The following is a 26,160-nucleotide window of genomic DNA, read 5'->3' on the forward strand; positions in this document are numbered from 1 at the left end:
CTTTTGACACAGTAATTCCACTTTTAGGAACCTATCCTAATATAGTAATTCTAAATATAAAAAAAAGTAGAAAAAAATTTCATGTTGAAAATGTTTTATAATACAAATGTGGAATTATTCTGAATATCTAAGAATAGAATGATCACATTATGGTATAGTAATTAGGTTCGTTATAAATGATAAAAATAATGTAGTAATATTGAAAGTGCTTATGCGGACTTCCCTGGTGGCTCAGTGCTTGACTCTGGGCTTCCACTGCAGTGAGGCGTGGGCTCCATCTCTGGTCAAGGAAATAAGACCCCACACACCCCATGGCAGCAGCCAAAACGAACGAACGAACGAACAAACACAGTGACACAAAGTTTCACCAAAATGACACCGCTGATTTTTTAAATGGTGTACGTAAATCACATAGCACTATTATATGACTCCAAAATTCCGTGCTTGGATAGAAAAACGTGTATACAGAAACAGAAAGTAAACGAATGAGTACCAAGGCCTGGTGTGTTGAGGGAAAACACGGAGTGAAGATTCTAATGGGCATAGGGTTTCTTTGGGAGATGATGAAAGTATTCTACAATTGATTGTGGTGATGGTTGTACAACTGCAAATATACTAAAAGCCATTGAACTGTACACTTTAAATGCATAAATTGTATGGTATGTGAATTATATCTCAATAAAACTGTTATAAAAAATTTAATGATAACACATGAAAAGAAAGTTGGAAGAAAAAAATGTGTTTGAGGTGGTAGGATTACGGGTGATTAAATTCTGCTTTCCTGTATGTTCCAGTTGTTTTATTCATATGTGTCATTTGTAGTAGGAGATAAGCTGTTTTAAAAAGCACAAGATGTGGAGAAGGAAATGCCGACCCACTCCAGTATTCTTGCCTGGAGAATGCCATGGACGGAGAAGCCTGGTGGGCTACAGTCCACAGGTCGCAAAGAGTGGGACACGACTGAGCGAGGAAAAAAAGCACAAGATGTACTTTTCAGAGTGCTATTTAACTATAAATAATCAGTGTGACAACTATTCCTCTTGCTTACTTGTAGGTTGTAGGTTTTATGTTTATCATAATATATATATTTTTTAAACCTCTATTTATTTAATTTTTGGTCTAGCCTATGCAAGGCTGTGGGATCTTATTTCCCTGACAGGGATGGAACTGGCGCTCCTTGCCCTGGGAGCACAGAGTCTTAACCACTAGATCGCCAGAAAAGTACCTACGATAATATTTTTAATATTAATATATTTTCATAAATAGAGCAGATATCACTTATATCTATTTTTCATTTGAAAAGACCCTGATGCTGGGAATGATTGAAGGCGGGAGGAGAAGGGGACGACAGAGGATGAGATGGTTGGATGGCATCACCGACTCAATGGACATGAGTTTGAGTAAATTCCGGGAGTTGGGGATGGACAGGGAGGCCTGGCGGCCTGCAGTCCATGGGGTCGCAAAGAGTCGAACACGACTGAGCGACTGAACTCAACTGATATCTATTTTTCACTATGTACATATACACACACACACACATACTTACTGCAGTTTAGTTAGGAGGCGGGAGCCAGGACTTCAGGCAGATGTGGGGATGTGGTGGGAAGGGCCGGACGAACCCAGGTCCCCTATTTGATCAGGCCCCTCTCCTTACTATCCCTTCGGCTCTGAGCTCTGGACTCCCTGGCAGAGAGCCTCTTCCCGGTCCTGTCCCGCCCTTCGGTGGGGTCACCGTCCCCTCGGTCTGGCCGGTGGTTGGCGAAGGTGCCCCAGGCTCACTGGCCGGGGTCACAGTTCCACCCGCAGGGGTCAGGGCCCCCCACCCCCCGCTGGAGTCACAGCCCCTCCCTCGGGAGGCGGGGGCTCACTAGCCACAGGCCGGGCTCACAGTTCCCCACACGCGGTAGACTCACAACCTCGGGTCCACGGGACGGGCCCTCCCTCGGCCCGGGGCCCCCTTTCCCGCCCGGGAAGCCCGGGTCCCTCCCCCTGGCGGCCGGCGGCCCCTCCTCCCGAGCCATGGTGTGGGTCCCGGGGGCCCCCGGCGGTCCCGGCGACTCCCCGGGGGCCGGGCCCGAGGTCGCGACGCTCGAGAGGCCCGCGCCGGCCGGGTCGTCCTCACTGGGGGCCGCGGCCGCCTCGCCGCCCCCCTGGCCCGGCCCGCGGTCGCCCGCTTCCTGCCCGGCGGTGGGCGGGTCGCCGCTGCGCCGCGCCGGCTGGGCAGGGATGGCGGCCGGCACGTTGCTGGAGGCCGGTCTGGCCCGGGTGCTCTACTACCCGACGCTGCTCTACACTGTGTTCCGCGGGAAGATGCCCGGCCGGGCGCACCGCGACTGGTACCACCGCATCGATTCCACCGTGCTGCTGGGCGCGCTGCCGCTGCGGAGCATGACGCGCCGGGTGAGCCGGGCCGGGCCGGGCCGCGGCAGGGCCTGCGAGCCCGGCGAGCGCCGCCCGGGCCTCGGCCGCCCGCCCCTTTCTGAGCCCCCTCTTTGCCTCGGCAGCTGGTCCAGGACGAGAACGTGCGCGGGGTGATCACCATGAACGAGGAGTATGAGACGAGGTTCCTGTGCAACTCCTCCAAGGTGAGGCTCCGGGGCCCGGCGCCCCACCCGCCACCCCTCTACCACTCCGGGGTCTGGGCGAGCCCGGAGGAGGTTGTGGGGAGGCTGTGCTGTAGGTGACCTTGCCCCAGACACGGGCGTCCCAGGCTTTTTTTTTTTTTTTTTTTGCCTCTGAGGAGCTGGTCTTGCGGCTGAATGGGGGTAGAATCTAATTTGTGAATTAGAAATTGATGTGAAAGGTATTTCACAGTAGAGTTGCCCAACTTTGATTACTCCTTTCTGCACACGTATATTCTCGGTTTGGTAACTCACATCAGTAACCAAACTTGAAAGGCAACGTTTCTTTTTTGGCTACGCCTTGCGGCCTGTGGGATATTAGTTCCCCAATCAGGGATCAAACCTGCGACCCCTGCAGCTGGAAGAGCAGAGTCCTAACCATTGGACCACGAGGGAAGTCCTGAAAGGCAACTTTTCTCTGCCTTGCTTTCATTCGTTCAACACTTAATGAGCACTAAGTATGGATCCGTCACTGTTAGATATTCAAGACGAAGGCCCTATAAACTGTAAAAAGGAAAGCTACCCCCAATCTCTGATAACTGTATCATAAAACTCTTTGTAAAAACTGCATAGAATTCATTTGGTTTTTATTCGAGGGAATTTCATTTATATGTTAGAGATGATAGTGGAACTCCAAAGCATGGTCATAAATGAAGTTCAAGCCTAAAACCTAGTTTTCATTAGATGTGAGTGGTTTTTTAGTGGAACTCTTCATGATGGTTATTAGGTGTTGCCCTGTCTTTCTAGTGTTTGACTTCTATTAGCACTGCACAATTATCTTCCCTGTTTACGGTACTGATAGAGCCTAATGAACACGCAGTTATTTCAAACCATAGATCTTTTTTGAAATCTAAAAAAATAATTGTGACTCACATTTAAAATCTATTGATCAGTGATGGCATACATTTTTAAAGAACAGATAGCAATTCCTTGGATTTCCCACAGAACTTTGCCACAGAATCTCAGAAGTTAGTAGCCAAAATGTGTTATTAGCCTCAGTGTGGTCGGTCCTGTGGAGCAAGCCACAGAAAGTGCTTGGTCTCTGGGTGTGAGGCATCAAGATCTGCTATCTTCTCTCACTAGCCTAGAGAAAATAAATCTCCAAGGCAATGGTTCTGATGTTTTAATATGGCTAAGCATTATCTAGTGGTAGTGGTGTTAGTCACTCAGTCATGCCCAACTCTTTGCAATCTCGTGGACTATAGCCCACCGGGCTCCTCTGTCCATGGAATTCTCCAGGCAAGAAGACTGGAGTTGTTTGCTGTTTCCTTCAGGGGATTTTCCTGACGGGGGATTGAACCCGGGTCTCCTGCATTGCCACCTGATGCGAAGAACTGACTCATTGGAAAAGACCTGATGCTGGGAAAGACTAAAGGCAAGAGGAGGAGGGGATGACAGAGGATGAGATGGTTGGATGGCATCACTGACTAGATGGACATAAGTTTGAGCAAGCTCCGGGAGTTGGTGATGGACAGGGAAGCCTGGTGTTCTGCAGTCCATGGGGTCACAAAGAGACACGACTGAGCGACTGAACTGAACTGACTGACTCCTGTATTGCAGCAGATTCATTACCCTCTGAGCCCCAGGGAAGCATTATCCGGCTGTCTGTTAAGACAGCACATTCCTAGGTACAACCCCTAAGAGCTTCTGACTCAGGAACTTTAAATCACGGCCTAAGAACGTGACTATCTGATCTGATCTGATCTGATCTGATGTAGCAGGCTCCCCAAGTGTTTGATGTAATTGATGTGTAAACACACACTGCCAGATTTAGCTGTTTTTGGTTAATTTCGTTAGCTGTATAATATGTTGACCTTCATTCAGAGTCATGTGTCTGATTTGCTAAAGAGATTAATAACAAAAAGTCTACCTCAAGTCTTAAGGCAAAAAATAAAAAAGTTACCCAGTTTGCCAGAGGCCTTATTTCTTCTGTTGATTCTTTTCTTCCTTCTAAGCAAAAACAAAAGTAGGTACGTTATTTTAATTTTAAAATAACTTATTTTCTACCACGTACCCCTCTCCAAAAAAGTGGTAAAAAAGAGAATACTCACGGGCAGAGAAATAGAAGGCCTTGCAAAACGTAGTAGTCGAACCCTGCAGCTGGGTCACTGCACAAACACCAAGGCCATGCAAAACCTGTTCACGCAGCTTTCGTCGAAGAAGTTTATACAGTTTGTGTTTTGTCGCTAAAGATTCAAATACTAAGAACGCTGTAAATCTTGGACATAATTCTAACTCAGAAGCATTGCTGTTGTTTGATGAAAGACCATGTAAGTCAGTCATCTTAAAGACATTTCTGAAAGAAGTTTCTTTTTAGGCCAACAGTATACCGCGTATATTACCATACACCGTGAACCTTCCTTGTTGCTTTGCTGCCTCACGGGACTCCCTCTTCCTGCCACTCACATCAGGCGTTTTTCATTTTCTTTTCTGTGCTGGCGGACCTGGCCCCAGGAGTGGGAGAAAGCAGGAGTGGAGCAGTTGCGGCTCAGCACGGTAGACATGACTGGGGTCCCAACCCTGGCTAACCTCCAGAAGGGAGTCCAGTTTACCATCAGGCACCAGTCGCTAGGCCATTCTGTCTATGTGCACTGTAAGGCCGGGCGCTCCAGGAGCGCCACTATGGTGGCCGCGTATCTCATTCAGGTAGGTGCCCTCTTCTCCCCCATTGTTTCTAAAAGCAATCTGATTTTTATTTTATTATTTTTAAATTTTTATCTTTTGGTTGCACTGGGCCCTCACTGCCGACTGCAGGCTTTCTCCAGTTGCTGTGAGCGGGGGCTACTCTTCCATGGAGGTGCACATGTTTCTCACTGTGGCGGCTTCTTTTTTATTGCCGAGTACAGGCACTGGACGCTGTACACTGTACTTGGGTTTCACAGGTGGCACTAGTGGTAAAGAACCCACCTGCCAGTGCAGGAGACATTAAGAGACCTGGGTTCGATCCCTGGGTCGGGAAGATCCCGTGGAGAAGGGCATGGCAACCCACTCCAGTATTCTTGCCTGGAGAATCCCATGGTCAGAGGAGCGTGGCAGGCTACAGTCCATGGGGTCGCAAAGAGTCGGACACGACTGAAGCGACTTAGTCCGCAGGCACAGGCACTAGGGTCCAGGGGCTTCGGTAGTTGTAGCTCCCGGGCTCTAGAGCGCAGGCTCGATAGCTGTGGCTCTTGGGCTTAGTTGCTCTGCATCACGTGGAATCTTCCCGAACTAGGGATCAAACCCATGTCCCCAGCATTGTCAGGTGGATTCTAAACCACTGTACCCCCAAGGAAGTCTCTCTTTATTTTGGCTGTGCTGGGTCTACATTGTAGTTCACGAGCTTCTCTTGTTGCAGGGTGGGCTTAGCTGCCCTGCAGCATGTGGGATCTTAGTTCCCCAACTGGGAGCGCATCCACATTGCCTACATTGGAAGGTGGATTCTTTACCACTGGGCCACCAGGGAATGGACTGGTCCCCTGTACAGCAGCTCTCCAATCTACTGGCGGACCTTGCTGGAAGGAGTCGCGTTCCCAATCTTAGGCCATTGGGAGGTGGAAAACATCTGAAATTTGCAGACAGGCTGCAACTTGCCACCTGTGTGACCTTAGGCAAAAGTGGGTGACCCTCTCCAATGCTCAATTTCTCAAACTAAATGTGTTACAAAACTCAAATAAGAACTATGTCAAACACTGACCTGGAGCAGGCAAAGAATGGAATTGCAAAGGATGTTAATACAAGCGAAAGGCTAGAAACATTTGTTATAAACGGTCCGTCAGGAAATACAGTGCTGTAGAGAACAGTGCTGATCATGGCTCTAGAGGACTCACATCTTGTTAAGTATTTCAGAGCACAGTCCTGGTTATTAGTTTCTAGAAACAGTGGCTCCAGCAGAATTTTGCCTATCAGTTTGATGATTGACAGCGGAGATGCTTTTAAAAACATTTAGAAGCCAGCACTCTCTAGTCCATCATTTCCTGTTACACACCCCAGCTCATTTTTCTTACCTGTGAGGCCCCTGAAGAGCCCTGACTAATTTAGATAGTTTAAGGTAAAAGGAAATGTAAAGATAAACGGCCTGGCCTTGTGGTACTGTGGCCTGGTGAATATATGATTTAACGGCCTGGCCTTGTGTTACTGTGGCCTGGTGAATATATGATTTAACGGCCTGGCCTTGTGGTACTGTGGCCTGGTGAATATATGATTTAACGGCCTGGCCTTGTGGTACTGTGGCCTGGTGAATATATGATTTAACAATACTAAAGCTTTGGTCATTAGGAGTCTGTTTTGCTGGAAACTGGCTGTCAGGAGATATTTTGGGCCAAGTGAGAATTGAACCAGCAGACTAAAAATCTACTTTCTTGGTTCTGTTGCGTTCTGAACAAATAAGTATCTTGAGGACATGAAGATAGCCCTCCTCGAAAAATTTTAAAAGTACTCTTCTAGCCACAGTGACAAGTTATGACATCAATTGTGTACTCTTTCCAGGAAACTCTTGTAACCAACAGCCTAGCTCAGAGAGGGTATTTAGTAGGCCTAGGCCCGCGTGAATTTAGGACCTCAGCTTCATGTGTTCAACCTCCTAATTTTCCAGGGTTTGGCAGAACAAGAATTAGGTAGAAAGACTGACTTGTGTCTCCTCAACCCACCAGCCTGCTGCACAGAATTGTGGGACTGGCTGGCTGAGGGGCTAAAGTGTTCTCCCACTTGTAATATGTGGCTCATGGTTTCTGTTTCTGTTTTTAAAGAAATACTGAGAGCCCTTGAGCACCGGTTATCAGGTCAAGGACCCCTTAACACCTGCTCCTTCCTTTGTCTGACTTCCCAACCCTGCACTTCAGGTGTACCACTGGACTCCAGAGGAGGCCATAAGAGCCATCACCAAGATCCGGTCCCACATCTACATCAGACCTGGCCAGCTAGAAGTTCTCAAAGAGTTCCACAAGGTGACCACTGCAGGGGCGGCCAAGACGGAGATTCATCACACACCCCTGACATGACACAGGTGGATCAGGAAGAATGCAACACAGCACTGCTTCCTACAGAATGAAAGTGCTTAACAGGACCAAGGGGGCTTAAGCCCAGACTTGACATAAGGAAATGTGCTAAGTGGGGGTTAATTTTGCTCCCTTTGTCTTGTTTCATTTTCCTGAAATAACGCTGTTGTGTGGCTAGATTTCGTGTGGCTTCTGTTCACGGGGCATGGGGAAATGGGACCAGGCTGAGGGTTTATAAGATCAAAGAAGCCTGTCGTGCACCTGATGTTGTGCCTAATACTTAGCCCCGTAACTCAAAGACGTTTAACACTAGGAGAAGGGCAGAGAAATATGCAGCCCCGGCTCTTTCCCACCGTCGGAACGCTAACCCACTGGCCTTCCGTGGCTGTCCTCGGGTTGGCGCAGTCCTGTGTGTAGCAAAGGAAGCGCGGGATTCGGTCAGTGTTGCGACTTAGAAGTGTGTGGGGATGTAGTCAGTTCCCCTCAGGAAGTCACCCCTTGAGAATTCAAAACACACACATATCCCTTCAAAAACTTTTATTTGTGTGAACAGTTCCTAGCTCTTGATTTATCTTAGAGCTTTTAAAAGAGTAGTGACCTTATATATTTGAGTTTGAAAAAAGTTTCTGCTATTAACCAGAAATAATCCTTTCTACTTCTTTCTGGCTTACTCCTTGGAATAAGCCAAAAATAAAACCAAAGTGTACATATTCTGACGGAGAGATGAAAAACAATGGACGGCACATCCTGAATTCTAGGGTAGACTCTTGCTGGTGAAGGACACCTTCGGTTTAGTCCATTTTTTCCAAGCAACACCTGAAGGAGAACTCTAACACCTAATTCTTTGTGGGAAAATGACCAACGAGCCACTTTGCAGGCTACAAAAAAAAAAAAAAAAAAAAACGGAGACTGGGCATCTTTCCTTCTGTCCCAGGATCAGGGGTGCTTCTATTTAACATTGATCAGGTAGAGAGGGGAGGCTGTGCCTAGGGGTGGAGAAGAGGCTGGCTCTAAGCCATCTGTAGTGAGTGAGGCTCAAGATTACAAGGGGGTGGCGAACAGGCTGGCCTACTCTCAGTTCTAGCAGCCGGTGAGCAGCAGCAGTCTAAAAAGCCCCAGACAGAACTCTCTTTTAGGAGTTCAGGGAAGGGCTGTGGCGCTGCTTTTCTAACATGTATCAGAAAGTAACATAATACCCCAGTTGGGGGGCCTCGGGGGACTTTTGAGTTTGGATGGGGAGGTGCTGGAAGGAGGGAGGGCAAACGCCAGCCGCTCCTGCCCTCAACAGCCTTAGGCCAACACGAACTGCAAATTGGTCAGCAGCACCTTAATGCCTCTGGTGACAGTTACAGCTGAAGTGGCAGGGTCAAGCTTGTAGGTGTTGGCATCCCCTTTTTTATATGGGTCCCGGAAAACATAGATGCTCCCGTTACAGCTGGCGATCTTCCAGAGCGACGGGGCAGAGCTCCAGGCCTCGGAAGGCAAAGCCGGGTGAAGCTGTCTAGCAGGGGGTTGTAGCACACCAGGGAGTCCCCCTCGGCCACGATGAACACCAGGTCCTTATGCACAGCCGCGTGCATGCGGCCCGCGAAGGGCAGCACGTAGGGCTTCACGTGGCACTTGTCTGTCTCTGTGTCAAAGCACTGGATGAGTCGGGACGGTTTGGTAAAGAAGTCCAGGTCATTCTCCTCCCCCCCCAGTAAGTAGATGATCCCGTTGAGGTTGGCACCAGCGGCCCCTGACACAGCCACCTCCAGCTGGGTGGTCTCAGTCCAGACATTATCACCCACCCGATAATAGATGACTGCGTTGGAGAGGGTGTCCTGCAGCGTCTTGCCACCCAGGGAATATATGGCGTCCTTCCCTGGCACAGACACCAGGGTGTGCTGGAGTCGGTCTCGGGGCAAAGGTGCACACCACTCCCAGTCCACGGTGGCGTTGTTGCACTTCCACATGCGCCGCGGGATGGACCCTCCCACCACGTACAAGTCTCCGCCATGCTTGCAGGCTGCTGTGATCTGGTGGCACAGGCTGTTTTGGCCACTTACACTGATGGAGTCATCTTCCGCACAGTGTAAGGACACAGCCAACGAGTGGGTACGAGAGGACTCTTTCCCGATCAGGTAAATGTGTACATTCTCCCCAATTTCCTATTGGCGAAATTAAAGTTATAAATGGTGTCTATCAGCTCGAGGCTAAAGGCGCAGCTGAGACGCACACCCTTGCGTCCTGGGCCACACCCTGGATCCTGCTCTGACCCACCCCTTCTAGCTACCGTGTGTCACCCTGACTCTCCTCTGACCACTGTCTTTCAGACACCTTATGTTGGGAGAGAAAACCTGTTACACTCATCCTCCCAGCTTTCTTTGTAACTATGACGAGTTGGTGCTTTGGTCATTAATGCAATGATGAAAGTAGTTCTCTCAAGGAGCTTTGGAGCCCAGAGGCTGCTGGCTTCTAGGCTCATATACATATCCTCCACCCCAGCTCTTATCAGCTTTAAGCCAGAGACTTACTTGCCAGCCATCAAAGAGGCCAAGCTGATAGATGGCTGGAATGCATGGATAGTATGGTGTCCCAACCCTAAAGAAATCTGCCTTACCTTCAAGCTAGTCCTGAGTGACTCTGAAAAAGCCTCTCTTTCTTCTTTATTAAAATTGATCCAGGCTTCTATTGCCTCTGTTGGGTTCTGGGAACATGGAACTCCATCTGCAAGAGTCAGAGGAAAGGTATGGTCAATGGCAGTCTGAGGATCAACAAGGGAAATTTAGAGTCAGTGGCTTCAAAAATGTGAATCTCTTTGTTAGACTACCACCATGTATATATATGTATGTGTGTGTATGAAAAATTAACCTAAAATTACCCTGTTTTTTTCCTTAATCAAAATGGATGACTTGATATTCTCCTATTTGCCATGGAAGCAATCTACTAGGCTACAAAGCTCACACTTGAAGTACAGTTATACCTCACTTGCAGGGTTAGCACTGTTTCCTAAAAGTTGGCCAGTCACTTGAGAAGCTTCTTATTTAGGTGTCTGACTCTTTGCAACCCTATGGACTGTAGTCCGCCAGGCTCCTCTGTCCACGGGATTTTCCAGGCAAGAATACTGGAGTGGGTTGCCATTTCCTACTCCAGGGGATATTCCCAGCTCAGGGATCAAATCCACGTCTCTTGCGTCTCCTGCATTGGTAGGTGGATTTTTTTTTTTTTTTAACCACTGTGCCACCTGGGAAGCCCCTAACTATCTTGACTCACTGTCAGTTTACTCAGGTAACCAGTCCCACAAACACGTGCCAAGTATAGAAGAGAACACTGATGCACAAGAAAGGTTAGAATATAAATGCAGGTAGCTCCTCACTACCTTTCGTGGCTAAGTGCAGCTTTTTTTTTAATTCGATATTTGCATATAATGTGGAACGCTGCTTTGGTTTCCTAAGCTCTTCCTCTGGAAGGGCCTGTCTCTGACATTAACTACTAAATGTCAACTCAAGCTCTCTCTCAGAAGATATCTAAGTAAACTCTTATCAAGAATAATAATGTAAACTAGCACCAGGAGTCTGAGGGTACCCTTGTCCTAAAGGAGAACTTTCAGCGGACGTCACACACCCATGCAGCTAGGCATGACGTTCCCTCTCCCTCTGCTTACCCGAGATGATATCGGTGAGTAGATGGTGGGGCAAGTGAAGAAATTCCTCTGTGCTCTGCAGCTGGGCCAGGTGGGCCTTGGCACAGTGCTTGGCAGCGGTGTAGAGCTCAGGATCACTGTGTCGATCTGCCAGCCACATCACCTGCAGGCAGTTGCCCACCTGCACTGTGCGGGCCAGAAACCGAGAACATTCCTCAAAGAGAGACGTCAGCTGATACATGTCTGACACCTCATAAATCTCCTGCAGCTCCTCCGCTCGGAGTTTCACGGTCCCGTGGTAGATATAATCAACCAGGAGCTGGAAGACAGACTCGCTGACATCCTGCAGTACAATCACCCGGTTGTGGGCCTCCTTCAGGTTGGAAGTGAACATGGACCGGAAGAAGCAGCTCTGAGCCGAGAGGACCAATCGGTGGAGCTGAAACTCCCGCCCTTCCACGGAGATGGTGACATCAGCAAAGAGCTCTTCCTCCAAACACAGTTTCATGATGCCCTGGGCCACACGGCCTGAGTGTGACCTATCTTTGAAAGTGTAGTTCACAAAGTAGTTCTCATCCATGGATGCTCCAGGTTCCTCTGGTGATTCCATGGTGGTAGCCAACTTCTCTCTCTGCCAGCTGTCTGTAAAACAACACCACCTTGAGTAACTGAAGAAAGCCACAGTCTATGAATCTAACTGTCCAATTCAGGGAGAGAGAAGGGAAAAGGGAGGAGGGCACCGTCAACCCAGATTAGCCTTAGTCCTGGCCCTGCTAATGACAACTCTGATGATCCCCCTGAACCAAAGCTGGGCTCACTCTCTCACAGTGACATCACATACCTAATAAAATCAAGATTTCCTACGCGAGGTATTTCCCTGAGAAAACACAGAGAACCCCTTTTCCATGATGTAACAAGAGGCTTGGTATTCAGGTCAACATATGAGAGCAAGGGACTGGAGGAAGCCTGTCATTTTAAAAAGTCCAACCAAATAAGCCCTGGACGTAAAACGTGTGGAGGCTCCAGGCAGCAGAACCCGACAAGAAGACCCCTACGTCCTTGCAGCCAGGCTCCTCTTCCCTGGCGCAGGGAATCCAGACCTTACAATATGAGATTCAGCCTGGGACATCTCTCAGCTCCCCATCTGCTCTTTTCTGAGCCTCTCCCTGGCACTTCCCTGCTCGCCCTAATGACTCCCCAAGGCTTCGTCCAGAACGCGAGACGGAGCTCGATCCTTCTCCGGCAAGGGGCCAGAGGCGGCCCATCGCCACGTGCAGTGTCCCCGCTCCACCTGGAGTCGCCCGGGAAACGGTCGCCAGGGAAACCGTTCTTCTCTTCCCCTCCCCCTAGCCTGGCCCGCCGGCCCTCAGCAAAAGCTTAGCTCAGGGAGCGGGGGAGGGGTGTGGAATGTGGAACCCAGACCTCTCGTCCCTTCTTCTCCTCTCATCCGACTGGTTCTTTAGGATCCTTGCCTTCTCTCCAGCCTCTGTCACACCAAGCTAGGGCGGCATTCGCCTCACGGTCTCCCCACCTGCGGGCTTTGCTTTCTCACCTGCCTTCCCTCCTTTCATTCCGAAGCCCGGAACCTGGAACCTCTGCTTCTGGCCCCGCGTCCGCCCGGAAGAACGTCTGATGCACACTTCCGCTTCCGGTCCGTGCCCTTGGGGGGTCCGTGTCCTACGGGCCTGGCCTCGGAGGGGGGGGGGGGGCCTGGTGTACATCCGGGAAACATGGCGGCGGCGGTGGCGGCGGCGGCTCGGGGTTGTTGGCAGAGGCTCGTGGGGTCCGCGGCGCCGGCCAGAGGTGACCAGTGGGCAGCCGGCTGAGGCCCGGGGCAGGAGCGGCGACGCGCCCAGCGGAGGGAGTCCCTCAGGCCTCATCCTGCGCCTCAGTGTCTCTGTCTTCCCATGCAGTGGCCGGGAGACCCTCGGTGCTGTTGCTGCCCGTGAGGCGGGAAAGCTCTGCGGCCGACACGCGCCGTGAGTATGTGCGAGACCGGGCCCTTCTCGGGACTGCAGGCGGGGCCGCGTTCATTCCCTTTGTCAGATGCTTGCTTTGCCCTTGTCCTGGCCCGTCCTTCTCTGCGTCCTCCCGGCAAGCCTTTGCTTGTCCTTGGAGAGCTGACTGCACGCGTCCTTCTTGTGTCCTTGGGCCTGTTACGGCCCTGTTGCCGCTTGTCCATTTCTGTCTCTCTGTCTTGATTAAACTGTAAGCTCTTTAAAATGAGGAGCATAAACTCTGGGCCTCTGAGCCCTGTTATAATAGTAGCTCATGTGAATTGAGTGCTTATTGTATGCCAGGCACCTTGCTAAGCGATTAATGAATGATCATAGTTCCCACAACAATCTTACGAGGTAGATAGTATTATGCTCTTATACGGTAGAGTAGGAAACAGTTCAGAGAGGTTGACCAGGATCACAGCACTAGTAAGTGATAAAGCAGACCTGCCTGCTGCCAAAGGCGCAGAAAACAATTACTCTGCAGCCTATGATTTGTAGTCGCTCCAGTGATTTAGTGTGGCACGAATGAGCGTATGGAGATAAGTTCCAGTCAACATAAGCCGCCTGAGAATCAGGAGACCTGATATTTCCCCCTTTCTGGGCCTCAGTTTCCTGGTCTGTGCCAAAAAAAAAAAAGGTTTCAACTACATAATCTGTGAGGACTTTTCAGCCCTGAAGTTCTTAGTTTGAGAACCTACTATGAGCCAGATGTTAAGGAGATACAGAGAATCATAAAAGCTCTAGTTCTCACACTGAAAGAGCTCCTAGTGTGGTAAGAGAACTGAGACCCATGCTGCTTTAGCAGAATTGCAGGCATTGAAAAGGAAGAACTGTGGAGTAGTTTTAAGAAGAAGCAAACACCCCAGCTGTAATAATAGGTGAGTCTTTATGGATCGTGCAGGTAGCATTTCCCCAGCGTTTTCATCACTTCCTGTTCCGTGGAAGAGGAACTTTCTATCTTCACCTTTCTCAGAGTTCTACAGGGAGTCCTGACTGGGGAACAGCGTGCCTCACAAGCTCAAGAGACTAAGCAGGGCTCACTCTGCAGGGCTGCCTGCTGCCTTCTACTTTCCTTTTCAAAATACGCCTTCTCGTTCCAGCCACTGTCAGACCACGGAATGCTGTGGCCCACAAGCAGCTCTCAGCTTTTGGAGAGTATGTGGCTGAAATCCTGCCCAAATATGTCCAGCAAGTTCAGGTAATATTCACTACCGGTGTTTGGATTTGGATCAAGAAAGAGCCATGTTCTCAGGGCATGTGGGAGTGGGCAGCCTGGAATCAAAAGTACAGACTCCTGCATCCCAACTTGGTCTTCTCTCTCTGCCTTAAACCAGGAGATTCCAACTGAAGTTGTCTGCTCCGTCTGTAGCTTTGTTCCCTCTCCTCTCCTGTTCTGTGTCGTCAGGTGTCTTGCTTCAATGAGTTAGAGATCTGTATCCATCCTGATGGGGTCATCCCAGTGCTGACTTTCCTCAGGGATCACAGCAATGCACAATTCAAATCCTTGGCTGACTTGACGGCGGTGGACATCCCCACCCGGCAGAACCGTTTTGAGGTCAGTCAGGAGATTTGAGGTTTGGAGCATGAAGGAGGGAAGGGGACAGAACAGTTTCAGGGTGACAGTTGCCTGTGGGAACCGTAGCCGCCTTAGTTTCAGTTCAGGTCAAACAAATACAACACGGCAGTTAACGGGGGGTCTCTGAATCAGGGAGACCTTCAGTTTTAGTTGTAGCTTTGCCATTAATAAGCCGTGTGACTTCAAACATTTTGTTTGGTCTCTCTGAACTTTAGTTTTTCTTATGTGCGAAATAAGTATTTTTAAAAAGTGTGAAACCACCCTACCTCACAGGGTGGTTGTGAGTATTCACTGAGATAGTTCAGGTAGGTTGCTGGCACACAGTACATTCTCAGTACATTTAGCTGTTGTTGTTTACTCGTCACCTACTCTTTTTGCCAGATCCTGGGATCGAAAGAGAAGTAACACCCAATACCTGCTGCCCTCCAGAAGTCCCCCACACTCTAGTGAGGGAGAAGGACACGGAGAACAGTGTACTGTTGGGGGAGGGAATAGCAGCCCGCTCCAGTGCTCTTGCCTGGGAAACCCCACAGACAGAGGAGCCTGGGGAGCTGCAGTCTCACGGGGCCGCAAGGGTCAGACATGACCGAGCAACTAAACCACCGCCATAAAGTAGATAGAGTGACCGTTACTTACACTCCAGAAAAGCCTATGAAAACAAAACAGATTCAACATATTGATATGTATTTTTTTACAGTTTACTGTAATCACATAATTCATGGGATGTTGTAAGGACACAGGAGGAGCACTTAGCCCACTCTAGAAGGCTTTTATGAAGGGAGAGAGAGAGTTTGTGCTGACTCTTGATGATAATTTGGAGAGCAGGTATTAGTCCCACGGAGGGTGGGGTGGCGGGGAGGAGTTGGGAGACGTCCAGTAGTGTGAGCAGAGATAAGCATGCTGACAGGCTGAGCTAGTGGTGCTTAGGCGTCTGTAAGGAGTTGTGAGTCTTGGAGCATCTTGGGGTTTTGAGCTTCAGGACAGAAGGCAGGTTCACAAGGTGGAACTTTATCCCCTCATTATGGTCCCACTCAAGGACTTCTGTCCCAGACCCCTCAGCCTGTGGTCATCTTGGTCCTCCGGCTCCCTCCATTCTCCCTAGATCGTTTACAACCTGCTCTCTCTGCGCTTCAACTCGCGGATCCGTGTGAAGACCTATACGGACGAGCTAACGCCCATTGAGTCTTCTGTGCCTGTGTACAAGGCCGCCAACTGGTATGAGAGGGAGGTGAGTTTCCGCACGTGGTGGCCCCGCACCTGGCCCAGGTGCGAAACGGACCGGGTTCAGTGGATGCAGTGCAGCCCTCGCCTCTGTGACGGCCAGTCGCCTCTTTCTTCTAGATCTGGGACATGTTCGGAGTCTTCTTTGCTAACCACCCTGATCTAAGAAGAATCCTAACAGACTATGGCTTTGAGGGACATCCTTTCCGGAAAGACTTCCCCCTGTCTGGCTATGTTGAGGTAGGAGCCTTGGAAGTATGAGAGGGAGGGACTGGTAGGGATGCTGGGCAGGAATTATGGCCAGTGGATCGTGGTAGGTTAAGAGCATCAATGCTGCACTCTATCGGAGCTCCACTCTTGACAGTTTTCTTATATGCAAAATGGGAACAAGAGTAGCACCTAACAATAGTAGATTTGTAGTAAACTAATTGATGTGTTTAAAACCGGTGTATTGTAAATGCCCAACTGTTGTCACCCGTTGTTTTAATGGCTTTAATGGTCATTTTAATGACCAAGGCAGATTTTAGGACACAGTTTGTCACCAGGGTCTGAAAGTGGAGTGTCTCTTTACCCTGCCTGGATCTCTTGAGAAGGCAAGACACTAAATCTTCAGCCCTTGAATTCAGTGCTTTACTCGCCACTGCAGCGTGTTGCAGCTCATTAGCAGGAAGGTGGTTTATTGTATATAGACATACATGGTTTCGTAGCAAAGTAACTTTAGAAATGTTGAGGTAGTGGCAATCCAGCCCTTTCTCTTCAGTACCCAGATGCTTCTGTTTTCTTAATGTTTAGCATGGTCCCATTTGCAGCAGCTGATTGTCCTCGCCTTATCCGACTGTTGATTTTCCAGTAACAGAAAAAGTCGTGCCAAGTTTACTACCTTGCATCTTGGCAGTGATAATGCCAAGGCCACCAGGCCTGAACTTAAGTGCTTGTCAGCTTAGGTTTATTCTTTTCAGCCACTGACTTGCTCCCTCATCCTGGGCAAATGCTTACCATCAACTTATAGGGTGTGTGGAGGGAATTCCCTGGCGGTCCAGTGGTTAGGCTTCCATGCTTTCACTGCCATGGGCCCGGGTTTGATCCCTGGTCAGAGAACGAAGGTCTCACCAAAAGGAGTATGTGGATAGGTGGGCAAGGTTCGTTCTGGTGGAAGAAGAGCTCAGAGCACAGGATGTAGGGTAACGGGCTGGGAAGCCTGCCTGGGTGATGGCAGAGCTTGAGGTAGAGGCCGTTTTAGATGGTGGTTGGATTGTGACCTAATGGGTAACACAGAGGAGGATGGAGACTTAAAAGAGGCTGGGACAGGAGTCCAGGGCAGAGGAGTAAGGGGGCTGAGGAAAGCTTTGGGAAAGTGGGCCTTTAGTGGCTGTCACAGGCTTTCCTCAATGCTCAAGCCTGCCTTTTTCTTCTCCAGTTACGCTATGACGATGAGGTGAAGCGGGTGGTGGCCGAGCCGGTGGAGTTGGCTCAAGAGTTCCGCAAGTTTGATCTGAACAGCCCGTGGGAGGCTTTCCCTGCCTATCGCCAGCCCCCCGAGAGTCTCAAGCTTGAAGCCGGAGACACGAAACCTGAAGCCAAGTAGTTTCAGGGAAGGCATGTGGATCCTAGAAAGCACCTTACCTATAATTGAGTGTCCTGTAAATAAAATCCTACTAGACTCACCACTTTCTGCGTGCTTACCATAAGTAGAAGTGAAGCTTGGACTCAGGAGAGGAGAGAGGTGCAGGCTGGGGTTTTGCTGACTCCCTTAAAGAGACTTCCAAACCGGGAATCTATTTCGATGGGGCTAAATACTGCAGTTGCGGACAGGCTTAACTTGCACGCCTAGATATACTTCTGAGAGATCCTGGAACTGAAATGGAAAGTTCTCACAGTTCACAGGGCTTAGGACGGGTGTGGGGTGGAGTCTCGGCCACTGCTGGAGAAAGCCCTTTATCTCGTGGCAGCTGATGGGTCCAGAGAGCCTGTGAAAATAGGGCAACCCTCACCCACCCTCATCCTGTTTAAGCCACAAGGTTCCCAGAACCAGGACGAGCTGCAGCCCATTCTGAACCTTGTGTCCTGCACCCTGACAGCGCATCAGGCCTGGGCTAAGGGAATCTTCCTGGAGTCTGGTCTGAGCTGAGAATGTTGTAAACAAGCAAAGGAGGGTCCCAGTCAGGCCAAAGACAATCAGGAGCTGCTGATCTGTCTCCAGGAAACAAGTACTCCCCATTCCAGCCAGTCTGGGGTCTGTTCAGCCAGTGGCTGAGTGCCTGAGGGGGAAGAGTTCTCTGCCTGTCCAGGGGCCACTCAGCCAGCCCACCAGGCAGCTGGAAGATCAGGCTTTGTGGCTGTTCTTGGCTACTGAGGGGCTTCCTGGAGGCTGGGCCAGGCTGTACTGGGCCAGACTGAGTGTCAGTCTAGAGCCAGTTGCAGTGTTTTGGGGGTGAGGACAGATAGTAAGGCAGTCTTACTGCCTGGGGTCTCGCCTACCTCTTTGGGAGGGCCAAGCCTGAGCTGTTTGCTACCAAATGCCTTTTTCTATTAACTAAGCATCCCGCCCATCTGGGCAGGAATAGGCTTAGGGCCTGACAAACTGGGAGCCAGGCTCCTACTGCCAACAACCAGATTCCACATTTCTCTGGGATGGAAAGAGCCCCTAGGAAGCCAGAGCCAGCCCCTCCCTGTTGAGCTCTGAAGACCGACACGCAACGCAGGGAGCAGCTGGAGCAGCCTAGTGGAAAGTTGGAGCCCCAGTGTGTGCCAGGCAGATGGAGGTGCAGAGAGACGCCGTGAAGAGTAAGACTCAGAGGGCCTGGTGGGGCATGGCCGGGACAATGCAGTTCCTGGCTTGGCTGACAGTAGCCATTTGCCTCCTCCCCGGGGTGACTACAACCTACCACCATGCAGGTACCCGGGCCTTAGGGTGGGGTGGAGGGAGCTAAGGAAGGCTGCTGGCTGACAGCAGTCACACTTGGTCCTATCTGAGTCCAGCAGGGCTTAGGAACTGTGGGTGTGATAGCTGCTAGGCTGCCCTGTGCTGCAGAGTGGGGGACGGAATGATGTGGGCCTCACTCAGAACCAGAAAGGTCCAGGTGAAGTGAGGGTGGTTCGCCCTCGGTGCTCTCAACGAGCCTTGGGCTTCTTCTGGCTGATGTGCAAAGCAGGACCTCCTGAACTGCCCTGGGCTTAGGGCAGACATTCCAAGGGTTAGGCAGCACCGCAGAGAGATGCGGAAGCTGCGGCAGGCATCCTGCTTTGCCTGGCCTCCTGTCTTGTAGTCACTTACTGAGGAGCGGGAAAGGACTAGGTCCTTCTCAAAGGGGTCTTCACCTTTGGGGAGGGTCACTGGCACTGTTTCAGGTCACGCTGTCCCCAGATGATGATAGGGAGGGGTAATGGGAAGGGAAGTGTCTTGTGACTCGTTGGGCTGGAGCTCTTGGCCAGGGGAACTGTAGAAGTTCGAGGAGGAGTCATGGACATTTGCCGAGATGGTATCTGGGTTTGGGATGACGCCTGGGAGAGTGAATGTCTATGTGCATGTGTGTAGGGGGAGGTGGACATGGGGTGGCATTCCTCTTCTTTTGTAGATAGAAGAACTTCTGGGCACCCCTACCAGGCAGCTCAGGGGCAGTCTGGGGATGCTGGGTGTTCCGGGTGGAGCTTGGCAGGGCCCTGACTCCTCTCTGCTGCCCCAGGGCAGCCCATGGACAGCACCAGCGTGGGAGGTGGCCCGAAGGAGCCAGAGGCCCCGGAAGTGATGTTCGAGGTCTTTCCTCCAGCCTGGGAATGTGGGGGTGGGAGTACCAGTGGTCCCCGAGCTCAGGGTCGGGAAGGGGGATGCCTCAAGCTGGGGCTGCTGGGGGAGGGGGCAGCCCAGCATGGGTCCTACTGCCTGCTTGTGGCCCCCGGCACACTACTGCTCGCTGACCTGCTCCCTAGGCCCCAGCCTGCCCCTTACGTGGCTCCCCTTGCAGCTGCTGTGGGCGGGGCTGGAGCTGGATATCGTGGGGCAGCTGCACCTCCAGGACGAGGAACTGGCATCCACACGTCCAGGCCGCCGGCTCAGGCTCCTCCTGCAGCACCAGGTGCCCAGGGACTTGGAGGGCGCTGAGCAGCGGCTGCAGCAGCTCCAGGACCTGCGGAAGGGACCTCCTCTTAGCCCTTGGGACTTTGAACATCTGCTCCTCACAGGCGTGTCCTGTGTCTACCGGCTCCATGTGGCTAGCGAGGCCGAGGAGAGAGGCCGCTGGGCCCAGGTCTTCACCCTCCTGGCACAGGAAACACTCTGGGACCTGTGCAAGGGCTTCTGCCCCCAGGGCCAGCCCCCTTCTCTAGGGCTCTGGGCCTCCATCGTTGACTCCTTCCCCTAACCCTCCCCTTTTGCTTGCCATCCCTCTTTCCTCCTCTCCCCCCATCCCCAACCTGAGCCAGACCCACCTTTGGCAGGGGCTTCCATCTGGCACCGGGTTCTTCCCACTGTGTTCGGGTCTCTGGGCTTGCCTTGTATAACTGGACCCCAGTCTACCCCTCCCCCATCTTCTTCCTCGGGCCCAGGTTCTGGGTTCCAGACGGGCAGGCACAGACCTAAGGGCAGGACTTGCAGGCAGTGTGTGTGTGTGTTTGAAAAGTGTGTTTAAGAGATGCTGAAAAGGAAGCTCCCAAGTAAGGCCAGGTCAGACCCTCCAACTCCTACCCCGGCAGCCCAGGTAACTTCTAAGTGCCCAGTCTTATGTAGATACCTCTTTTAAACCCAACCGAGGCTCTGGGGGTCCCTAAGTTGCCCAAGTATCCTATCTGGGCTAGGAGAATAGACTGGACATTTTTAGTTCAGTCTGTTGGAAGAATGAGGGGAAGCAGGTGGAGGAACATTATCTTTTGGGGGCAGGGAAGTGAGAAATCTTTTTGGTCCATCTCAGCAAGGCTCAGAGAAGGGGATGAGGTTGGGAGGAGATTGAGGCTGGCTGGAGTGTTTCTGATCCTGTGTAGCTCATCCCATAAAATGTTCTGTTCTGGCCTCCTGGAGCCCTGTGTCGTTCTGTGTCAGATAACAAACCCCCCTCCCCATCCTGGGAAGGCAGGAATCAGGGCAACCAGATACCAGCTGCCTTTCCCATTCACCACCGCCCATACCGGGAGCCAGAATGTACCGTTTCCTTGAATCCCATACACCCAGTGAGGCCGCGGGGTGTTGTCCCTTGCCACAAAAAAGGAACTAGATGGGCCCTAAAAATCACATCGGAGTTCAACGGGGAAGAGCTACAGGGACCGACTAAAGACGGACATGGAGGGGAGACCCACGCGGAGTTAGACAAGAAGGGTCCAATCAAATTCTCACCTCCTCGCTCGCCCAGGGAGAATCCTGCCCTCGGCCTGCCGACCCGCACCGGGGTGGTCCCTCTTCTCCCGCCCCGCCCCAAGACAACAGCGTCGCAGTAAGGACAAAGCGCAGGACCCTGGCAGACAGGAGCCGGCGCAGGCCCACTTTATTGGCAGAGTTCGCCACGCGCGGCGGGCCGTCATGCTCGCGCCGGCGGGGCGTTCGGGCCGCGGGTCCGGCCTCGGCATGCACGCCCCCGACCCCACCCCACCCCACCCCACCCCACCCCACCCCGAGCGGCTCTCCGGGTTGGGGTTCAGAGCTCGGGCGGCCCGAGGCCCGGCGGGCCGGCGGGCGGGAGGTCGGGGTACACCAGGAAGCCGGAGAAGGTGATGTACTTGCCGTGGTTGCTGTAGGCGCCGTAGCCGTCGCGGTCGTGGCTGAGCAGCCAGACGGCGTCGCCACGCCGCAGCGCCAGCATCACGCTCTGGCTCTGCATCTCGCGGCGCCGCGACGCGCCGTCGTCGTAGATCATGGCCTGCACCTCGTCGCGGTTCTTCATCAGCTTCACCGACAGCGTCTTGCGCGGCAGCTTGCCCAGCGTGAAGGAGAAGAAGTAGGCGCCGGGCAGGCGGCAGCGGAACACGCCGGCCGCCGCGTCGAAGTCGCCGCCGATGTTGACCAGCTCGGTGTCGAAGGCCAGCGGCCGGTGGCGCGGCCCGGGGCCCGCGTCCGAGCCCACCAGGCTGCGCGTGCGCGCCGCCGAGAAGGCCGAGCGCGGCTCCGCGGGCGCGGGCGGCCCCCCGCGCGCGGGCGCGTCGGCGTCGGCGTACACCAGGTAGCCGCTGAAGGTGGCGCCCGGCGCGCCCAGCGCGTAGCGCGGGGCGCCGTGTAGCCGCAGCCACACCGAGTCGCCGTAGTCGAGCTGCAGCATGGCGCTCTGGCTGGCGGCGCGGCGCGTGCCCGGCCGCCGCTGCTCGTCGAAGGCCAGCGCCTGCACCTCGTCGCGGTTGCGCACCAGCATCACGGACAGGCTCTTGTGCGGCGCCTTGCCCGCCGTGAAGGAGAAGAAGTAGGCGCCCGGCACGCGGCAGCGGAACTGGCCGGTGGCCGGGTCGAAGTCGCCCCCGACGTTCACGTACACCTTGTCGAAGGTCACCGCCATCTCCGACGTGCCCTCCAGCGGGGTGGTGCGCGCCGCCGAGAAGGCCGAGCGCAGCTCCGCGGACCCCGGGGCCGGTCCCGGAGCCCCGTAGGCCGCCGGGCTCAGCAGGCCCAGCAGCAGTAGCAGCATGGCGCCTGGGACGGGAGGCACGAGAGGGAGGGAGATGAGGGTTTTGGCGGGGCGGCCGGGGGCCGGGTCCCCCTGCACAGCCCCGCCTTGGCCCACAAATCGGACTTCTGGTTTTCTACACACCGAGACTGGCTCAGAGGTTCTCAAAAGTTAAGTGGGCCTCGGTGTCACCTGGAGGGCCTGTTAAAACACATTGTTGGCATGCACCCCTGCCTCGCCTGGGATGTGCTGTGCTTAGTCACTCAGTCGTGTCCGTCTCTTTGTGACCCCATGAACAGTAGCCCACCAGGCTCTTCTGTTCATTGGATTCTCCAGGCAAGAATACTGGAGTGGGTTGCCATTTCCTTCTCCACTTGTCTAGGATGAGGCCTGAGAATTTCCATTGCTCACAGGTTCCCAGGTAATGCAGAGATGCTGCTCGTCCAGGGACCACAGTTTGTGAACAATCAGATCAGTGACTTTTTTTTTCGTTTTTTTGTAACCAAACCCCTTTGTGTGAAATTTCGCAGACAGATACCAGTGGAAAAGCTCAGGTTCAAGGGTCCTAATGCCCTGTCTGCTGCGCTTGCCACGTGCCCTCCTCCTTGACACCCAGGAGCCCTGGAAACACAGAAGGTGGTCAGGACGCCGTGGGGTTATCTTCAGCTTCCAGTTGGCTACATTTTCCTGGTCTGTTCCATGGCCCTTAGCATGCCCCTCACTCAGGCACTGGCTGTCTGTACTGGCATCCTCCTTGATGGCTGCTGTTTAAACCTCCATCTTGGCAGGAAATAGCTGCTCCCTGACCTGACTCATTGAAAAGACCCTGATGCTGGGAAAGATTGAAGGCAGGAGGAGAAGGGGACGACAGAGGATGAGATGGGTGGATGGCATCACCGACTCAAAGTATATGAGTTTGAGTAAGCTCCGGGAGTTGGTGATGGACAAGGAGGCCTGGCATGCTGCAGTCCATGGGGTCGCAAAGAGTTGGACAAGACTGAGCGACTGAGCTGAACTGACCCCTTTCCTGGCCTCTGACCCAGTCAAGGGTCAGCTCCCACACTGGACCTCCAGAATCACCAGGGGCCCTTCTTGGGCTGAAGAGGTCAGAACAGTTGGGTTTTGAGGTAGTTCCCTCCCTCCACAAAATCAGAGTAAGAAGAAAGAGGGACTCTTTCCTCTGGGCTTGGGGGTTGGTCCCTGAGGGGAAAGAGAGAGCCAGGGGCTGCTAGGGATACAGTGGGAGAGCGGTTCCAGCAGGCTTCGCCAGGTCTGTGAGGTCAGCAGCTCGGTTCCTCGGTAGGAGCAGCGGGGTGTACAAGACTGGCAGCTAAACCTGGGCTCAGGTCCTGGCGCTGCTCCTCTACATGCTGTGAAACCTTAGGCAAGTTCCTGAATGTCTCCAGGCATGGCCCCTTCTGTTTAAACTGGGGGAGGATATCCGCCTAACTAGCTTACTGAGGATGATCTGAGATAGCAGGTGTGAGTACCTCTGTTGGATGGCAGTGCAGTCGATTTTGGGAGAAAACTGATCTGATCAAGTGTTTTTGTTTTTTTTTAACCTAATTTTTAAAAATTATATTGGAGTATAGTTGATGATCAGGTTCTTGACATAAGGGGTTAGAGTTCAGTAACCCTTACCCCTGGAAGCTTGGTGAAGGCACTACTTGACTCAGGATTACCTCCTGGAAGATAGGGAGATGCTTCCTCCATAATGCTTCCTAGTAGGGCACTGGCTTTGGGGACTGAATTCCCTGAAGCCCTGAAGTGGAGGCAAAGTGGGAAAGAAAATGAGCTGGCAACAGCCTAGGATGTGGGCTTCACAGGAAATGCCCGGGGAGCGTGTGTGCCTTTGTGTCGCTTAGAGATGCTGGGGGCCTGCCAAGAAGGAGTGCCAGGAGCAGGCGTACAGATGCGCTGCACTCAACAAGGACGTTCACCTGAAGGCAGGTGGGCGCTGGAGTGCGGCCCGCATCCTATTTGCCCAACTGTGTGGAACTGCTGCAGCTGGGCAAAGTGCGCCTTTTTCTGCTTCTCATAAGAAAGACCCCCAAGTCCCTAGCCCAGCTGAACACTCTCCTTCCAGAGACAGTACCTTTTCTCATTCTTACGAAGGTGCCCCTTGGGCTAGCCAGTCGCTTGTTGAGGGCAGCGGTGGGGGGAGTGGGGGGGTCCCTGCAGCAGTGAAGATTGCATCTCACAGTACTCATCACAATCCCTTTCCCAGGGCACTTCTTTCACCCATCTGGGTGTCACAGCTAACCTGCAAGACGGGTGGGCCCTCTCCCATTTTACAGGGGAGAAAGCTGAGGTCCAACCAGGGGAAGCGTTTTGGCCCAAGGTCACCCATGGAGCCCTGAGGCAAGCCTTGAATGGACGTCTTTTGGCTCCAAATTCAGTGTGCTTTCCTCTCCACCACCTTTCCTTTCTAAACGTAGACATGTCCAGCCAACCTGTTAGCTGCCTCAGTTTCCCTTTTTGCAAAAATAGGAGGGGAGAGAAGTGGACTGAGTCTTGGGATCTAGGGCGAAGGGGGAAGAAAGCAAAACCAACCCCAAAAACTAACGTTTTTGTCTCCTGGGAATATGGGAGCATCGCAACTCTTCCTGACCGTGCGGCTCTCCTAGCAGGTCTTGCCCCGGGAGCATCTGCCCACTGGACCGTTGGTAATCTCCCTTCTGCGCCTGGTGCACCCTGCCAGTGCCAGAGGGTCCTCCTGTGTGTTTGGTACCCGGCACTGCCCATTTCTCAGATCCCTAGGTCCCCATCCTTCCCTAAGCCCCCTTCCTGGAGCAGGTCAGAGGTGAGAGGGTGTCAGGTGGGCGTCACAGCTCCAGGGAAGGAAATGGCTGTTCCTGGCTTCGTGCAGGTGAGGCTCAAAACAATCATCTTCAAAGAGAAAAAAAATCTAGGACACGGTGCGCTGGACAGAGCCCCGGAACCGACCGTGGAGATGCAGCCATGCCAGGCTAAGGGGATTCCAGAGACCCTCCCAGCGAACCCCACTCCCCAGTCACCCCCTCCCTCAAGCTCTGCCCAAAGCGCCCTCTCCACCTACCTTGAAAGCCCCTCGGGCTCCCAAGAAGATGAGTCCCCCTTTCACGGAAGAAGCCAATTAATCCTTTCTCATTAAAAAAAGGGAAAAAAATCCCTCAGAAAATGGTACCTTAGACCCTCTCTCCCCCAGACCCTCCTTCATCCATCCTTTAGGATGAAAAGCCCTTGAGCCTCTTTCATGGAAGAAGCTCCCAGATCCTCCTTTCAGGGGAAAAAAAAAAAAGGATTCAATTCCCGGCCCCCGCTTCCCGTCAAGGAGAAAGCCTGGCTCCCCGCGCCCCAGAGCAGCCCTCACCTGGCTGGGGGCGGCGGTCGGTCGGGTTCGCTCCGCGCCCGCGATCCGGCTCCGGGCTGCGGGCGGGCGCCGGGCTGCGCACTGGCCGCCCGCGCTGCGGCGGGGCCGGGCCTGGCGCGGGCGGCGGCGCCGGGGGCGGGCGGGGCGCGGGGACCCCGGGGTGGGTGGGCGCGGGGCGGCGAGGGAAAGAGGACTGCTGAAGCGCGAGCCG

The 26,160-nt window shown here is 52.8% G+C and overlaps 6 protein-coding genes across 10 annotated transcripts in view; 3 read left to right on the forward strand and 3 right to left on the reverse strand.

The window, feature by feature from the left end:
* CELF1 (CUGBP Elav-like family member 1) overlaps positions 1 to 1,798 on the reverse strand; it is an 87,711-nt gene extending 85,913 nt beyond the window's left edge. The window contains exon 1 of the mRNA NM_001101212.1: positions 1,547 to 1,798. The gene's annotated coding sequence lies outside the window, so the exon portion shown is untranslated. The remainder of the gene's footprint in view (positions 1 to 1,546) is intronic.
* A 216-nt stretch (positions 1,799 to 2,014) lies between these two features.
* Positions 2,015 to 7,774, forward strand: PTPMT1 (protein tyrosine phosphatase mitochondrial 1). Its single transcript, NM_001076353.1, has 4 exons — positions 2,015 to 2,400; positions 2,505 to 2,585; positions 5,076 to 5,267; positions 7,442 to 7,774. The coding sequence occupies exons 1-4, from the start codon at positions 2,020 to 2,022 to the stop codon at positions 7,598 to 7,600; spliced, it is 813 nt and encodes a 270-aa protein (NP_001069821.1). The 5' UTR covers positions 2,015 to 2,019; the 3' UTR covers positions 7,601 to 7,774.
* A 345-nt stretch (positions 7,775 to 8,119) lies between these two features.
* KBTBD4 (kelch repeat and BTB domain containing 4) lies at positions 8,120 to 12,808 on the reverse strand. The gene is given in 5 exon segments (NM_001076463.2): positions 8,120 to 9,073; positions 9,076 to 9,747; positions 10,200 to 10,306; positions 11,244 to 11,864; positions 12,775 to 12,808. Coding segments are annotated over 5 exon segments (1,605 nt in total). The 5' UTR covers positions 12,794 to 12,808; the 3' UTR covers positions 8,120 to 8,887.
* Positions 12,589 to 17,686, forward strand: NDUFS3 (NADH:ubiquinone oxidoreductase core subunit S3). 2 transcript variants are annotated; one of them, XM_059874579.1, is made up of 7 exons: positions 12,589 to 12,873; positions 13,136 to 13,201; positions 14,323 to 14,420; positions 14,628 to 14,777; positions 15,901 to 16,026; positions 16,140 to 16,259; positions 17,437 to 17,686. In XM_059874579.1, the coding sequence occupies exons 1-7, from the start codon at positions 12,855 to 12,857 to the stop codon at positions 17,602 to 17,604; spliced, it is 747 nt and encodes a 248-aa protein (XP_059730562.1). In that variant the 5' UTR covers positions 12,589 to 12,854; the 3' UTR covers positions 17,605 to 17,686.
* A 100-nt stretch (positions 17,687 to 17,786) lies between these two features.
* Positions 17,787 to 21,021, forward strand: FAM180B (family with sequence similarity 180 member B). 2 transcript variants are annotated; one of them, NM_001302936.2, is made up of 3 exons: positions 18,761 to 18,914; positions 19,703 to 19,773; positions 19,982 to 21,021. In NM_001302936.2, exons 1-3 carry the CDS (start codon positions 18,776 to 18,778, stop codon positions 20,375 to 20,377), a joined length of 606 nt encoding a protein of 201 aa, NP_001289865.2. In that variant the 5' UTR covers positions 18,761 to 18,775; the 3' UTR covers positions 20,378 to 21,021. The 2 variants fall into 2 exon arrangements, with proteins under 2 accessions (XP_059730506.1, NP_001289865.2); XM_059874523.1 differs by lacking the exon at positions 19,703 to 19,773 and having other exon boundaries at positions 17,787 to 18,914.
* Positions 21,022 to 21,466: 445 nt separating this feature from the next.
* Positions 21,467 to 26,054, reverse strand: C1QTNF4 (C1q and TNF related 4). 3 transcript variants are annotated; one of them, XM_024975914.2, is made up of 3 exons: positions 25,950 to 26,054; positions 25,656 to 25,722; positions 21,467 to 22,623 (listed from the first exon to the last, which is right to left on the reverse strand). In XM_024975914.2, the coding sequence occupies exon 3, from the start codon at positions 22,616 to 22,618 to the stop codon at positions 21,641 to 21,643; it is 978 nt and encodes a 325-aa protein (XP_024831682.1). In that variant the 5' UTR covers positions 22,619 to 22,623; positions 25,656 to 25,722; positions 25,950 to 26,054; the 3' UTR covers positions 21,467 to 21,640. The 3 variants fall into 3 exon arrangements, with proteins under 3 accessions (XP_024831682.1, XP_024831680.1, XP_024831681.1); XM_024975912.1 differs by having other exon boundaries at positions 25,656 to 25,718; positions 25,950 to 26,031; XM_024975913.1 differs by lacking the exon at positions 25,656 to 25,722 and having other exon boundaries at positions 25,950 to 26,010.
* Between the last annotated feature and the right edge of the window lie 106 nt (positions 26,055 to 26,160).

The sequence above is a fragment of the Bos taurus genome, chromosome 15, assembly GCF_002263795.3.
Source record: "Bos taurus isolate L1 Dominette 01449 registration number 42190680 breed Hereford chromosome 15, ARS-UCD2.0, whole genome shotgun sequence".
Lineage (NCBI taxonomy): Eukaryota > Metazoa > Chordata > Mammalia > Artiodactyla > Bovidae > Bos > Bos taurus.